The sequence below is a fragment of the Scyliorhinus torazame genome, chromosome 3 (assembly GCF_047496885.1).
Source record: "Scyliorhinus torazame isolate Kashiwa2021f chromosome 3, sScyTor2.1, whole genome shotgun sequence".
Lineage (NCBI taxonomy): Eukaryota > Metazoa > Chordata > Chondrichthyes > Carcharhiniformes > Scyliorhinidae > Scyliorhinus > Scyliorhinus torazame.
The window spans coordinates 189,921,256-189,937,604 of NC_092709.1; the positions used below are offsets into that span (position 1 = coordinate 189,921,256).

Sequence of the window (16,349 nt, forward strand, 5' to 3'; positions counted from 1 at the left end):
TCTTTTGTTCATGAATTCTAGCTTTATAAATAGCTTTTGTTTTATTGAGCCTTCCTCCTTCTGTAATATAGATAGTTTGGTGTGTGTTTTTAATAATAAAATAGTCACAAAAATGGATAATGCAGTAGCCTAAACATTGTTCATTGATCATTTATGCTGTTTGAGGGTTCAGTTGTTAGTATTAATCACTAGAAATGCATGTTTCCTTAACAGCTTAGTTATGTTTCACTTTGGCCAAGCTGTAAAGATTTATTTTTTTGGTGCGATTGGGAGACACTTACTTACTTTAATATTAGAGAATCTACAATATTAGAAAATACGTTGCTGTATAATGGGAAATATTGGTTCAGGATTATTATTTGCTCTGGATCCTTTTGGTACCATTTGCAACTTTTGGATCACCATATTCATAACTCTGGTTATGAACAGTAAAAATATTCATATTTCAAATATACTAATCTATATAAATGACTCGCAACGCAGCTGATTAACAAGCTTACAGAAAATTAGGTGCGAGGTATAATCCCCCTCCACAACAACCTTCAAGGAAAATAGACCAAAGATGTTGGAAGGCAGTGTAACTTTTCAAGGCGGGTGGGTTTCTGTGTGGGTGGCAGAAAACCCACCAGTCTCTGCCTTTAACCGTGCGTGATCTAATGTGTGCAGGAAACCCCTGTTGGACAGGCATCTCTGTCACTTAAATATGTAAAACACCCATGCCATATCCTTGCCCGACGAAAGCCTACGGAGTCGGGGATCTTGTTTTCCTAGAAGCCTTCGGAGAGAACTCGGTCACCCGCTTAAAGAGGGCGGAGCTTCCCAGGACTTCTGGTATAAAGCCAGCTGACTCAGAACCGGCTGGCACTCACTCGGAGGAGTAGCTTGTATGAAAGTCTCTGTAACCAACTTAAATAAACCTCCTGTGTATCCTTCCTTTGGGGGCGGTTACGATACTGGAGACGAGGAAAAAATAAAACTAATGGTTCCCTATTGACCTTCCTCCTGAAGCACTTCCTGGGCCTCCCGTGCAGGATAGGACCCGTGGTCCGCTGCGATGCCTATATTCAGCCGTTTGGATGTGTTCGGGTTGAAACATGAACCTGTTATGCAGAGTGCATGCGCTATTACTTTCGCGCCAAGACATTACGGATGATGAGCGGTGGATGGTAATATTACTGACGATGTGAGAGCTCAAATGTACGGGATGATCCGTGACTTCACATATCCGTTTACGCCAGGCACCCACACTTTCAAACAGCTGGTGGAAATGGTTGGGTGACATTTCAGCTCCCCTCCCTCTGTAATTGTCCAACGGTATTGTCTGAATACAGTAGAGCGGCCCCCAAGGTGAGTCAGTGGCAGACTACATGACCCGATTACGCAACCTTGCTGAGTTTTGTGCATTTGTGGCATCCCTAGATGATGCTTTGCGGGACCACCTAGTCTGGGGCATGGGCAATGCTGAGACCCAGCATTGGTTCCTGGATGGGTCCACTTTGATGCTCCAGCAGACTTTGCAGATTGCCCTGTCCCAGGAACATGGCATCCAGGAAGTCCAAGGCATGGAGGTCAATGCCCTGGGATGCAGGGCACTATGCGGCAACCTCACTGCCCAGTCGAGCAGGGATCGCCGCTCTGCCCTCCATAGCCGGAACGTGTTGTTGGTCCGCCTGCGGGCAACATGCCTCCATGTGCGGCTGCCAGGGTCGGGGTGGCCGCAGACAGCTGGGACCTGGAGGTTCTGTCACCCGGGTGGGGGTCAACACCGGCCAGAGATAACGCTTGCCACTTGGATGCTCTGGACGAAGAAGAGGCCATGGCGCAACTCCATTGCTTAGCGGTGCCCTGCATAGCCCCAGTCTCCATCCCTGTGTAGGTGAATGGACACTGGCTGCATATGGAGCTAGACATTGGGGCGGCAGTGCTAGTCATAGGCCAGAGCACATTCGGCCATATCCCGCAAGGTGTCCGGACATTGACGTCATCTCCATCTCAATTCGTGTGGCGAACAGTTGCTGATTTTGGGGACGGTACAAGCCCCCGTACTCTACGGTCATCAGAAAGTCCAGCTTTGCCTGAAGAGCGTTTTTCACGCTAAAGCGGTCGTCCACCTGGGTACTGCATGTGCCAAGCCGGGTTGCACCTGATGGGGGACAAAGTGTGTGCCATACAGCTGGCCCCGGCACCGGCGGACGCAACGAGGCGCCACTATTTTCTCGGTCTGGTGAATTACTACAGGAAGTTCGTCCCGCACCTGCCAATGGTGCTGGCCCCTCTGCACCTCCTGTTGAAGAAACGCTAGGAATGGCTCTAGGGCAACGCCCAGGAGGCGGCTTTCCATTGTGTCAAACAGCAACTATCCTCATTGGATGTGTTGACCCACTATGACTAGGATAAACATCTAGTCGTCACTTGCGACACGTCACTCTACGGGATCGGGGCCCATTGGATGTTAGACAGTAGTGAGCGACCGATTTTCCTTTGCAATGAGAGAAGCTGGGATTGGGTTGAGAGAAGAGCTATTGGGTTTCTAGTATCTCATGCTTCGAGTCTTACTAATAACCCACTGTATTTTGTGCCATGTGATTGATGCACTGCAGGTTGTCCTCAAGGGTTTTGGGGCTGCACTCTCCAGAACGGTCATGCACCCCCTCCCAGTCCACATCTGAGCTCTCTGCGTGGAAGGGTCAGGGACCTACCAGATGCACTAAATTAGATGGACTGCAGTGAGGCTAATCGGCATCATCTTATCACATTGTGTGCGCTTTTATGCAAGGGCTGCATGGATGGTGCCTTTTCCACTGAGGTCCACATCGCCTGCACCATTCAGTGAGTTGCGTGTGACCAGTTGAAGGTGCACTTACCCTGATGGTGCGAATAAGGTCATTCATCCACTTCCTGCATTACAGGACAGTCCTCTGGTGGAGGCCCTAGGCACAGACCATCCTGATGATTTCCTCTCATTCAGGGTTGGTCATACAGTCCAGCCTTCTCTTTTCATCCTTAGGGAATGGGATGCCTTTTCCTGGTCTCCACAGCATTGAGTGACACATTGATGGAAGTGTCCATCAAATCTGGGAGTCCGAGCTCCTTGGGATCATTGAGCGATTTCCGCCCTCAACGGTGGGTAAGAAATTGATCCAGGCACCTTTAAAGTATGCAGACTGGATATAACAGCAGGGGGCTTGCCATCCAGCCTGTTCTGCTGCGTAATATGTCGGGAAATCCTAGGCTGCATATTTAATTAGGCCAACATCACGCAATTTGGCACAAATTTTCACTGTTCTCTGTGGCAGGAAACACTCCTAGTTCCTATCCTCACCCCGGGACTGAGGCATTGAATGAAAAATTCCGCCCAATGTATTTATTCTCAGGTATATTTAAACTAGTTGTACAGAGAGATTTTGTCTTTGCTTGCACTGAACTTGTGCAATATCGTGTCAGGGTTGAACCAACTACTCCAGGGAGTCTGACTCCAGGTTTGTTTCTGGTTCAGCTTAAATTGAGTGTGGCCAGATTTCATGGTCAGTAGTGAAATTATAGCATTCACTACTGAAAAAAGCTGTCCACAAGCATCAAGTGATCTGTGTGTGGATTTTCCCCTTCTCAAAGTCATGTTGATTCTGGCATCAAGGCAAGGGATTGTACAGGTGTCCAGCAGCAATTATGTCATCAAGTAGAGAAAGCATCCAATCACATTTAGTATTTTCACTGACAACAAAGCAGGAAGCAAAAATGTACTGAATTTTTCATTTTCAATTCAAATTTTACAGAGCAAAATCTTATTCTTCTTCAGTGATCACTCACTAACGAGTATGATTGTCCACCTAAGAAACTCCCTATTGCTGGTCATGGTGCTTGCATGGCTGATGAGCCCAAACCTCGAGCCGCATCTTGGACCGCACGCTTGGCAGGTGTTTCTGAGAGATGGGGTCGGTCCTTGGACTCTAGATTGCTCGTATTCCTTTCTCAGGCTCCTTTTCTGGGCCTCCTCAGTTGTGAAGAAAGCTGCCAAAACTCTCTCCTTTTCCTATTCCAAAAGTGACATGGCCAAATCAATCTCCACCACCTATGTGCTGATCTGAAGCTAGGAACATCCAGATCTCACGGTCATGTTCCCGTTTCCTCTCGCCAATTGCCACAGGGCTTGGCTGTATTTGGGGGGGCTGCTGGTTTCCTCTAGGTAAATGCCTGATCCGGGACATCTTTAAATATGGATATGCCGTTACACATCAGCAGACACACTGGGTGCGATTCTCCGACCCCCCACCGGGTCGGAGAATCGCTGGGGGCTGGCGTGAATCCCGCCCCCGCCGTGTCCCGAATTCTCCGCCACCAGAGATTCGGCGGGGGCAGGAATCGCGCCGCGCCGGTCGGCGGGAATCGCGCCGGTCGGCGGGCTCACCCCCGGCGATTCTGCGGCCCGCAATGGGCCGAAGTCCCGCCGCTGTCAACCCTCGCCCGCCGGCGTGGATTAAACCTCCTTTTGAACGGCGGGACAAGGCGGCGTGGGCAGGCTCCGGGGTCCTGGGGGGGCGTGGGGTGATCTGGCCCCGGGGGAGGCCCCCACGGTGGCCTGGCCTGCGATCGGGGCCCACCGATCCGCGGGCGGGCCTGTGCCATGGGGGCACTCTTTTTCTTCCGCCTTCGCCATGGTCTTCACTGTGGCAGAGGCGGAAGAGACCCTCTTCCCAGCGCATGCGCAGGGATGCCGTGAGCGGCCGCTGACGCTCCCGCGCATGTGTCGCCTGGCGAAGATCTTTTGGCGCCGGCTGGCGTGGTGCCAAAGGCCTTTCCCGCCAGCCAGCAGAGCGGAAACCACTCCGGCGCGGGCTTAGCCCCTCAAGGTGAGGGCTTGGCCCCTAAAGGTGCGGAATTCCGCACCTTTTGGGACGGCCCGATGCCAGAGTGGTTCCCGCCACTCCATTACACAGGAAACCCCCGCCCCACCGGGTAGGGGAGAATCCCGCCCACTGTTCTTGACAAAGGGTAGGTCCAGTTCCAGTGGCAAGGGAACCTCATTGATTGGGGATTTCCCTACTGCTGTAGCATTCATCTGCCATCGCAGCCATTAATACAGTACGAGTAGCTTCTGCCTGATCCACCACTGAGTACTTGTTTTGGATTGCACTTTTTCTGGTTCCTCCCCTCTGAACTTACTGCCTGGAGCTTAAGACTCCCGACTGCATTACTCTCGGGATCAACGGATCATTCAAGCTTCTCCACCAGGGCAAGGTGGCAATCCAAGGAAAGGCCAGCGTGAAATACATGATTGGGGAATACATAGGGGATTAATGTAGGAATTGTTAAAAAAATAATTTTAAAATATGTGACCAGGGTTTGATTCCGGGTCACTGTCCGTGTGGAGTTTGTACATTCTCCCCTTGTCTGCGTGGGTCTCATCCCACAACCCAAAGATGTGCAGGGTAGGTGGATTGGCCATGCTAAAATTGCCCCTTAATTGGAAATTCTTTTTAAAATAACAGAACAGAATAAAACTCGGAAACATTTTTTAAATACAGAATAGAATAAAACACAAATCCAAACATTATCCCCCAAAACACAGCCTAACCCCTCACCCAATCTAACCCCTCCCCCGTTTCCTTCTCCCATTCGCCTCCTTAGCAACTAACGGTGACTAACTCCTTAAAATAAATAACAAACGGCTGCCATCTTCGGTAAAACCCCTCACGGTGTACTTGAGCTATAGGAACTGTTAGACAACAATTGCCGGCCTTTGACATAACCCATCTGATCATCCCCAAAGACCTGAGGAAGACATGATTCCAGTCTGAGTGCTAACACCTTGGCCGTGTCTTGGCGTCCACATTAAGTAGAGAAATAGGGCAGTGCGATCCACATTCCACGGGGTCCTTATTCTTTTTAGTAGCAGTGAAACTGATGCTTGCATTGATATCTCAGACAGAGAATGTATAGGTTGGAGCCGCCAACAGAGAATCACACATTACTGAGTCCACAAACATCCTCACTAGTAATGGCACCAGCTGTCCAACAAACTTTGTACAAAAGTCCACCGGGAACCGGTCTGGCCCCGGGGTCTTACCTGTCTGCATCCGTCCTATTGCTGTCAGGACCTCCTCTGTGCCCAATGGCTCCTCCAGCCCTTCAGGCTCTTCCTCTCCCACCTCTGGAAACTCTAAATCTTCCAAACCTCCGATATACCTGACCTCCCTCACGGCGGCTCCAACCTATAGGTTCTTATAAAATGTTTCAAACGATCCATTAACTTTGCCTGGAGGAGACATCAGTCTGTCACCTGTGTTTCTGACCTGGATAGGGAGGCTGCCTGCCACCTCAACAAACAAGCCAATAGATGACTGACCTTCTCCCCATACTCAAACTTAACCCCCCCTCAAGCGCTGCAACTGGTGCACCGCCTTATCTGTGGCAAACAGGTCAAACTGCATCTGCAGCTTTTTTCTGCTTGCAGGAGATCTGAGGTTGGGTCAGTCGAATACCTACAGCCTACTTCAAAGATGTCATCTACCGACCTTTGGCATTTCTCCCTAGCCTCTCTATCTTTATGCGTTTTGTGGAGAACTATCTCCCCTCTAATCACTGCTTTCAGGGCCTCCCACAGAACCCAGGGCGAGGCCGACCCATTCCCATTAAGTCCCACATATTCGTCTATCATCCTCGATATCCGTCCACAGTACCCCAAATCTACCAATAACCCCACATCCAGCCTCCATTCCAGGAGCTGAACAGAACCTACCTCTAATACCAAATCTACCAGATGTGGAGCATGGCCTGAGATGACTATCACCAAGTACTCAACCTTCCTTACGCCAGGCATAAGAAATCTTCCTGTCATAAAACAAAAATCTATCCTTGAATATATTTTATGTCTTACAGAGAAAAATGAAAACTCCTTACTCCTGGGGTGCTTAAGCTGCCACGGATCTGCACCCCCTCCCCCCACCACCACCATCTCCTTCATAAATACGAACAACACATTTGCCACCCCCGAAGGGACCAACGACTTTGGCTTCGACCAGTCCAGTTTCAGGTTCAAGACACAATGTAGGTCTCCCTCCAGAATCAACTGATGCATGTCCAATTCTGGTATTGCGGCCAACAATCTCCTCATGAATGTCACATCATCCCAGTTTGGGGTGTACGCATTCACCAACACCACTAACTTACCTTCTTGTGTCCCAGTGACCATAACATACCTACCTCCCTGATCCACCACCACCCTTCCAGTAAGAAAACGGATCCTTTTATAAATTAAGATTGCCAGCCCCCACAGGCCCTGCTATCAAAGCCCAAGTGGGACACCTGGTTCACCCAGCACTTTTGCAGCCTAGTCTGATCCCTCACCCATCGGTGGGTCTCCTGCAGAAGCACCACATTGACCCTTAAATTCTTCAAAGAACAAAGAAATGTACAGCACAGGAACAGGCCCTTCGGCCCTCCAAGCCCGTGCCGACCATACTGCCCGACTAAACTACAATCTTCTACACTTCCTGGGTCCGTATCCTTCTATTCCCATCCTATTCATATATTTGTCAAGATGCCCCTTAAATGTCCCTATCGTCCCTGCCTCCACTACCTCCTCCGGTAGTGAGTTCCAGGCACCCACTACCCTCTGCGTAAAAAACTTGCCTCGTACATCTACTCTAAACTTTGCCCCTCTCACCTTAAACCTATGCCCCCTAGTAATTGACCCCTCTACCCTGGGGAAAAGCCTCTGACTATCCACTCTGTCTATGCCCCTCATAATTTTGTATACCTCTATCAGGTCGCCCCTCAACCTCCTTCGTTCCAGTGAGAACAAACCGAGTTTATTCAATCGCTCCTCATAGCTTATGTCCTCCATACCAGGCAACATTCTGGTAAATCTCTTCTGCACCCTCTCTAAAGCCTCCACATCCTTCTGGTAGTGTGGCGACCAGAATTGAACACTATACTCCAAGTGTGGCCTAACTAAGGTTCTATACAGCTGATGAGACAAAACTCTCCATCATTTCACTGAACCTCCCAAACCTCTAATGTTCCACTAGCCTGATTGGGGGTCTTTCACCTCCCCTCCCTCTCATGTCAGCCATTTCTACCATGAGGGATTATCCCCTCGTTCTTCCAGGTTTCTAGAACCGAGGCCCACCCAAGATGGCCACCAGCCCCATTTATAAGATGAGTCAAAGAAGAACCCCTGGCCACTGTTAGCAACCTACCCTACTACCCTCACAACTCAAAAACCTGCCAGCTACTTCCTATCACACACTGCTTTCTCCTTACCATCCCCCTTCTTCCCACCTAACACATTGGCTGCACGTTAATTAGGTTCATTAGGCATTTCTAACATAGAGTCATCATAGAATTTACAGTGCAGACGGAGGCCATTCCGCCCTCTTCACCGGCCCTTGGAAAGAGCACCCAACTTAAGCCCACACCTTCACCCTACCCCCGTAACCTAGTAACCTCACCTAATCTTTTTGGACACCAAGAGCAATTTAGCATGGTCAATCCACCTAACCGGCACATCTTTGGATTGTTGGAGGAAACACCGGAGCACCCGGAGGAAACTCACGCAGACACAGGGAGAGCATGCAGACGCCACACAGACAGTGACCAAAGCTGGAATCGAACCTGGGACCCTGGAGCTGTGCTAATCTCTGTGCTACCGTGCCGCCCTAGTATGTACATTTTTTCTTTTGAGAGGAATTGAGTTGCTATTTCAAATCGTTCTGTCTATCTTGCTGTCCGAGGGGGATATTATTAAGACTTTAAACTTGGACCGATTTTTTAAAAGTACATCAATATCAATTTTATGCAGTTTCATAATTCCAAACATCTACGGTATAATTAATCAAAGATCAATAAAAATAATTTCTAACCAATATTTCCTTCACGCAGCAGCGTTGTCTTAAAAACAGAATTTTTTAAGCTAACAGAATAGCTAACAGTTGCTTACGGAAAATTGGTATACCAATGTGTGAGTAGAATAAATCAAAAAACTCCATGATTCTAAGAGAGTAATATGTGGTCAACCAATCAGCAAATTTCCATGTAACCCAAGTGTATTTCCAGCTATAAGATTTCTAAACTCCGATCTAGTCTCAATTTAAAAAAAAAGTTATTTTCTTGTGTTGAGGGTAAACCCTGACAATCTGATACCCAAGGATCAAACTAACCATTGTACGTAAACAACAACCTCTCCAAAACCAAGAACTGGACCAATTTAGACTCCATCTAACATGTAATTCTAAACTCCTTTTATTGAATCCGCTATTTTTATACTTTTCCTCCCTCTCCGCCTTCCCTGCTTCTGAATGCATTGGCTTCTTTCTGTGGGACAGTCTTGGACTTTACTGTCCATTGTGTGATTGCATATCAGAGAAAACATTTTTTTACATTCGACCCAAAAGACTACATAGCCCTGATATTTATGGGGACATGAGGGAGTGAAAGTATACTTTAGTCGTGCGGGACAAGGCATGAGGAGTTTTTAAAATGTATTCTTTCATGGGACGTTTTGCTGACAAGGATAGTATTTGTTGCCCATCCCTATTTGTCCTGGGACAGAGTGGCTTGCCACACCATTTCAGAGGGTAGTTAAGAGTCAATCACTGGCTATGGGTCTGGAGTCACATGTAGATCAGACCAGGTAAGGATTTCCTTCCCCAAAGGACATTAGTGAACCTGGGGCGGGATTCTCTGAGCCCATGCCGGGTCGGAGAATCGCGGAGGCACGGAAAATTCCCGCCCCGCCGGGACACGATTCTCCGGAGACCGGAGAATCGGCGGCAATCGCGCCCATGCGGTCGCCCCGGAGCCGGTAGGGGGCTGCTGAAATAGGCCCCGGCGGCGATTCTCCGTGGGCGACGGGCCGAACTTCCACCGAGTTCCGCCAAGTCCCGCCGACGTGGTTCCAACATGGGGTACCACCAAGCGGGAGCTCAGACCCGCAGCCGCGGTGGACGTCCTGGTGGGAGGGCGGGGGATCTGACACCGGGGAGGGACCTCCTTGGGGTCCAGGCCTGCGATCAGGGGCTTCCGATCGGCGGGCGGCCATGATCTGGAAGGGGCTTACCTCCTTCCGCGCGGTCCGCTGTAAGGTCCCCGACATGTTGCTCCGCGCCGGCGCGGAGGCAGCAGCCACGCACATGCCCCGGTGCGGAGACAGCAACTACACGCATGCGCCAGCGCGGAGACGGCCGTCGCGCGCATGCACGGACCCACGCCGGCTGTGCTGAGCCGCCTTTCGGCGCCGGAGCAGCATGCAGCACTCCGGCGCCGTGCTAACCCCCTGAAGATTAATGAATTGCTGGGCCAGGAGGCCTGTTGACGCCACGTACACCACTCCGGTGTTTACGCTGGCGTCAACACTTGGCCGGGATTTCGGAGAATCACGGCCCAGTTGTTTATTTTACAACAATCAATGATAGTTGTCATGGCCCCCATTACTGAGACTAGCCTTTCAATTCCAGATTATTAATTGAATTTAAATTCCACCAGCTGACTTGTGTGGGATTTGAACCCTTGTTTCCCAGAACGTTAGCCTATAGCCTCTGGATTACTAGTCTAGTGACATTACCACAACACCACCAGCATCTGGAGATTTGATGAATTTAATGGCCTTTCTATAATTTATTTCTTCTGTTTCCTGCCTGGCAGCGTACCAAACCACCGGATGGGAAAACAAATGGCAGGAGGTCGCAGCCAGAAACCCTTGGCAGCAGTTCACTGCAATTGTGATCACGGGGTTGGGGTTGGAGGGAGGCCTGATCAACTGAGGGGAGGCTGGAGCTTTTCTTGAGGGGCTGGGTGCTCTCCTGTTCCTCCTGGGCCACATGGAGTGCTATTTAAAAGGCACGACCTTCCGCAGCCTGCCTCCATTTCCCTGCCATGTTTCCCAAGCTCCAGGAAACCCAGCCAGCAGCAGTTAAATTTGAATGAGGTTCCCAGTTGCACCATGGAATCCCGATTTAAATGTGACAACAAAGTCTCATTTTGCCCAAGGTGGTACACATGTACACCTCGCATCATGCCACAGGTGCCCCCCCCCCCCCCCCCCCCCTCTCCCCCCGCTCCTACCAGATCCAATCTCCCTCCTGCTCATTGTGGTAGGGGTTAGTATTGAGGTTTAAGATCAGTTCTGGACCTAGCCTTGCAACTACAGAGATGGCCGCCATTCCCACCATAGCCATAGATATGTCTAAACAGCATTCTTTCTCCCAGGACATATTAAAGGAACAAATTTGTTTTTTTAAAGCCTTTACCACTGAAGTTGTAGCCAGTAGACTGTAAACATGAAGTGAATGTTTTATGTCTGATCTAACCATCTGTTGTTCCTTATTTCCCATTAGTTAGTGCCTTCCTTTCTTAATTTACCTCTTCTTCCATAGCTGTAAACCGGAAGAAATTTTCCTTAGTGATACATGCACAACTGAGTATTTTCGAAGAACCCCCTCTCCTGTCCTGGATGTCCAGACTGTAACTCTAAGTGAAAGCAGTCACGATTCCAGTGAAGAAGATGAAGAGGAGAGGGCCCCAGATCGAGAAAAAGATGACATGATGAGCAGGCGGATAAAAGCCACCTCCATGCAGAGCAGCGCTGTCTTTAATAAATTCCTCCCGGCCCCCAGTTCACAGCAAGGCCAGTCAGAGAGTGGAATCAATGACGGACGTGAGAAAGCTGCAAAGAAAACGAACAAACCCGAGGAGGAATCTCTGTGGACGTGAGCTTTTTGTTTTGTTTTATTTAACTAAACAGTTGCTGTGGGCTGGAGCCTGAAGTGCACTTAAACTGAACTGACTGCAAGTGTGGAAATGCCTGTGTTGAAAGAAGTAACACTTAGCATGTGTTTGAATTTGTCTTGTCTGTATGCCACATTGACTCATTATGAACTGTTACATTGCCAGTATAGAAATAATTGCAAAAATAATATCAAAGGTAAACGGGACTGCATTTTTAACATTTTCATGCCCTAGCGATAACAGTGAAAATCACTTTTTTTTCGGTTTGAATGCTTGTTATGTCTTAACACCCAGTTTGTGGTACTTCTTCTGCACCATGGAAATTCCTTTGTCCTCGAACTGTTAACATTTGAATACATGGGCAGTTGCTTAGCCTGATATGATGTCGTCAGTCCAAAAACATAAAGCAGTTTTGCTTTGCTGACATCAGGACTAGATATGTGGCCTTGGGTCCACTGTCACATGCAGGAGCATTCTACTCAAAATATTCTATTACAGATCTAACCAGCATTTCCGAAGCATAAAATAATATAACAAAGGGCAATTTAAGGATAATCACTCAGATCTCTTTGTTAATGAGATAATGCGCATGTCATTTGGATACATAAAGAGGATGGGAATAGAGGGATACAGACCCTGGAAGTGCAGAAAATTTTAGTTTAGACAAGCATCATGATCGGCACAGGCATGGAGGGCCAAAGGTGCTGTATTGTTCTTGTTGTTCAGCAGTGGGCATTTGAAATTTAGCCCAATCACCAAAGCCACAGGTTTGATTTACTGTCACCTGATGTTGTGAGTGGTTTCTTTGATGTAAACTACTGGAATCTTATTATGGTGCATTCTGTTTCTACGCTGATTATAATCATAAGTTGCTAAAAGAGGATGCGACAAAAGAGGGAAAACTTTTAATTCAGGCAGAACTATTGGGTGCGATTTAATGGCCATGTTACACTTAAGCGAGTGCGCGGCAGCTAAATCGCAGGCGAGGCCAACCGCCGATGCCAATCTGGTTATGATTTAACCACCCGCTCCCATTGGAGAAATCAGGATCTCACTGTAGCATGGCAAGAAACCAATAGTCACCACTTAAACCCAACCTCCATACAATTAACGGGAGCGATACCCTGTCTAGCGGCCCCCCGTGATCTAATGGCCTCCCAGCAAGTGGTCACGCAGGTGCCAATTAGTACACCTTTTTAAAAGCATGAAGCTGGCGTGGGGACCTGGGGAGGTGAGTATCCATCTTCGCTCACAGGCAATAAGCCTGAGGGCATGGGGTTGCTGCCCCTGTGCTTGGAGGGGGTGGGGGGAGCCACCCAGTGGCCAGCTCGGAAAGGGATTGCAAAACAAGGGGGTGGCCGCATATGGCCTGTGCGTGGCTTGGTGGGGGGGGGGGCACCCACGGGTCCACTATGCCAACCCCGGATTATGTGGTCCCGTTGCGGGGGCTATCCCTGCCTGACCACCCATAATTCCCACTGACAGCGGAGGCCTCTAGCCTTGCGGCTGAAGGTTATTGCTGATAGGGAATTGGCAATCGTGGTTAAGTGCGTACTTCACACAATGCAAGTGGTTTCCCATGGGTGGGCAGGCTGTGTAGCTTGTGGGAGTTATTGCCTATCAGACCGTGATGCCTGGACACTGTGCCTGAGCACTGTGGGAGGCTACACCACGAACGCAGCAGCCAACATCCAAACGCCCAGGGGCTGGGCCCCTGCACCGGGAACATATCGGCGTCCAGAGTCTGGATGTGTGCACCGGGGAGGGAACCAGCACCCAGTCCAATTAACATTACGTGCAGGTGTCTGGGAAACATTGTCTGCGGTCAGGTGAGCAAGGACCCCCGCTGCTGCCGGAAGTGTGTGGGCAGGGTGTGTCAGATGGGGGAGGGGGAGCAATGGGGGACTGGAGGGTCCAGGGGCGGATGACACCACTGGCTGTCAGTCTCACACGCTCACCAATTCCTTACAAATATTGGATGGGATGGATGAAACCTTGGAACCCGCGGAACTTGCCCTTGTGGTGCTGTTGGCAGGCCAGGAGGCCAGGCGCTGGAGGGCACAGCTGCAGCAGCGCCGACAGAGGCTCGAGGCGGCAGTACTTGTGCAGGGCCCTGCCCCACAACCTAAGGACTCGGCCGCCTATTCGGCCAGGGAGGGACCCAGAGGGAGAGGCCCGCAACGGCTCAAAGTGTACAAGCACCACTGGTCTTTCAAGCAGATGACGGACAGCGTGTGCCATAGGAGACTTTGCCTCAACAAGGCGACGGTGCGGCACCTGTGCATGTCCTTGTGGACTTTGCACCGCAAACAGGAGGAGGTTATCTGCTTCTGGTGGCCATGTAGCCCATGAAGATCATGCACGTGGATGCACGCTTCCCAGGGAGTGTGCACGACAGCTCCATCCAGGGACAGTCAGACATCCCCGACCTCTTCGTTGGCTCTTGGGGGATAAGGGGTACCCGCTGAGGCCCTGGTTAATGATGCCAGTACGAAGGCCGGTGACCGATGCTGAGACCCAATACAACGAGGTCCATGCGGCCACCCAGTCTGTCTTCAATGGTGCATTGGACTCCTTAAAAGGCGCTTCTGAAGCCTCGACCATTCTGGTGGTGCACTGCAGTATGCCCCCCAGAGGGCTGGCCGCTTTGTGGTGGTCTGCTGTGTCCTCCACAACCTGGCACAGCAGCGGGGCGATGTGCTGGAGGTGGAGGGGAGGAATATGTGGCCACCTTTGAGGAGGAGGATGAGCAGGTGCCGGACCAGGAGGGGCTGGAGAACAACCCCGGGTAGGATCCGCAGGACTGGCCAGAGAATGGAAGACAGGCAGGAGCGGCAAGGGTCTGGCATGCCCAGAGGGCCAATGATGCCCTCATCCTCGCCCACTTCACATAGGATGTGGCCTAGTCTGTCATTCCCCCAGCAACCGGGACATGCTCTGCAGTGCCTTGGCTATGCCCACCCGGGACTAGGACATGCCCTGCAGCGCCTCATCAAGATCCCCCTGATACTGGGTAATGTCTCCCAGTGAATGGGGCGTGCTGTTGAGGCGCTCAGCCATGGCCGTCACCGACTGCGTGACACCTTGGACACCTCCACTCATGTTACTGACTCGTACACCAAATTCTCCACTGAGGTTGCCAGCCTAGCAGTGTTGGCCTCGATGCCATGCATTGCCAGTGCTATCTGCTGCGCACATAGCCTCTGGGGCTCCTCAAATCGGTTGGGGACCTGCTGGAGTGTCGCTGACATCCCCCTCTGAATCTTAAGGCCATACCCTAATGTCTCCATCAGCTCTGGATAAACCTGTTCCAGAGGCTCAGCATCTGACTGGGACCCAGCTGGGTCCTGCGATACAGCCGACCTCTGACTGCTGTCTCACCTGGGCATTCCTGCCTCCGCCTGATGTGCATCAACAGCTGTGTGGTGCTCACCGGAATGTGCCCCAGAAGCCTGACCACTACTGCCACCCACTGAGGTTTGTGTCTGTGCTGGTGGAGGGTGGGGATGATAGCTGTGCCGTGATAACGATGGTATTCTTGGAGCTCTCCTCCGAGGTGTTCTCTAGGGGGGGAGCGGGGGGGATATGCTGGTCGCCGTCGGCTGCAGGTCCTGCGGGAGAATGAAGAACATGTGGGAGGGATGGGTCAGTCTGTATGGCAATGACAACTCATGTTTGACAGATCATCTGGATGGGGGCTGGTGGATCCTCACCTCTGGGCCATGCGCCGACCTCTATGGTGGTCACTGTTCTGTCCTCAGCCACCCTGCGACCTCCAGTTCCTCACAGGGGTGAGGACTCTGATGTCTTGCACCCTGCTGCTCGTCTGGACCCTCTCCCATTGGTTGTGCACCAACTTCTCCTGCGGGGACAAAGAGGGAGAGGGGACATCGCTAGCTGCACACGTGGTTCATCACAGGGGGGCGGATGCTCGGGGATTGGGGAAGGGGCTTGGGGAGATGGGCCATATGGGGGGGATGCAGAGTATAGGGTGGGTGGGGAGTATGGGGGGGTGGGGCGGGTGGTCGGGGACCCAGTGCAAACTCACCCGAGCAATCCGGTGGAGGTCATTGACCTTCTTGCGGCACTGGGTGCCAGTCCTCCTGGTCACGTTCCCTGAGCTGACTGCAGCTGCCATTTTCTCCCAGGCAGCACTGGCTGCCTTGTGGCTGACCCTCGGGGGAACAGGGCATCCTGCCTGGCCTCTACCGTTTCCAGTAGTTTGCCTAGGTCGGCATCGCTGAATCGTGGGGCTGGCTGTCTCAGTGACATGGAAGTAAGCTGAGTGGGGTTGGCTGTGCAGCATTGGTTTAGGTGCAGCTCGCCCTTGTTAGCGGGGGCTGGCGAGCACGGTCCCGGCGAATCAGCCGGCAGACTATGATTTGCGGTGAGAAGCCTGTGGGGCCTCGTTAAGTGGACCAATTAACGTTTCATAGCAGTGACGGCCTCGCTAGGCCGAGTGTTGGGAAGCTCACGGCAGTTCCCACTCACAACCATACTTAGAAACGTTTCCATTAAATCGCGTCCATTGTTGGGGATTTGGCGATATGTCTGGGCAGTTTGAAGTTGACACTGACCCTCTAGAGGTGACACGTGCCGATTATGAACTAGAAGCTATAAATTAA

At 50.9% G+C, this 16,349-nt stretch overlaps 1 protein-coding gene across 11 annotated transcripts in view; it reads left to right on the top strand.

The window, feature by feature from the left end:
• LOC140408856 (LIM and calponin homology domains-containing protein 1-like) overlaps positions 1 to 16,349 on the top strand; it is a 566,047-nt gene that overhangs the window by 389,557 nt on the left and 160,141 nt on the right. For all 11 annotated transcript variants that reach the window (XM_072496648.1, XM_072496651.1, XM_072496649.1 and 8 more), the window contains exon 13: positions 11,373 to 11,705. In XM_072496648.1, the coding sequence (XP_072352749.1) occupies positions 11,373 to 11,705 (333 nt within the window). The remainder of the gene's footprint in view (positions 1 to 11,372; positions 11,706 to 16,349) is intronic.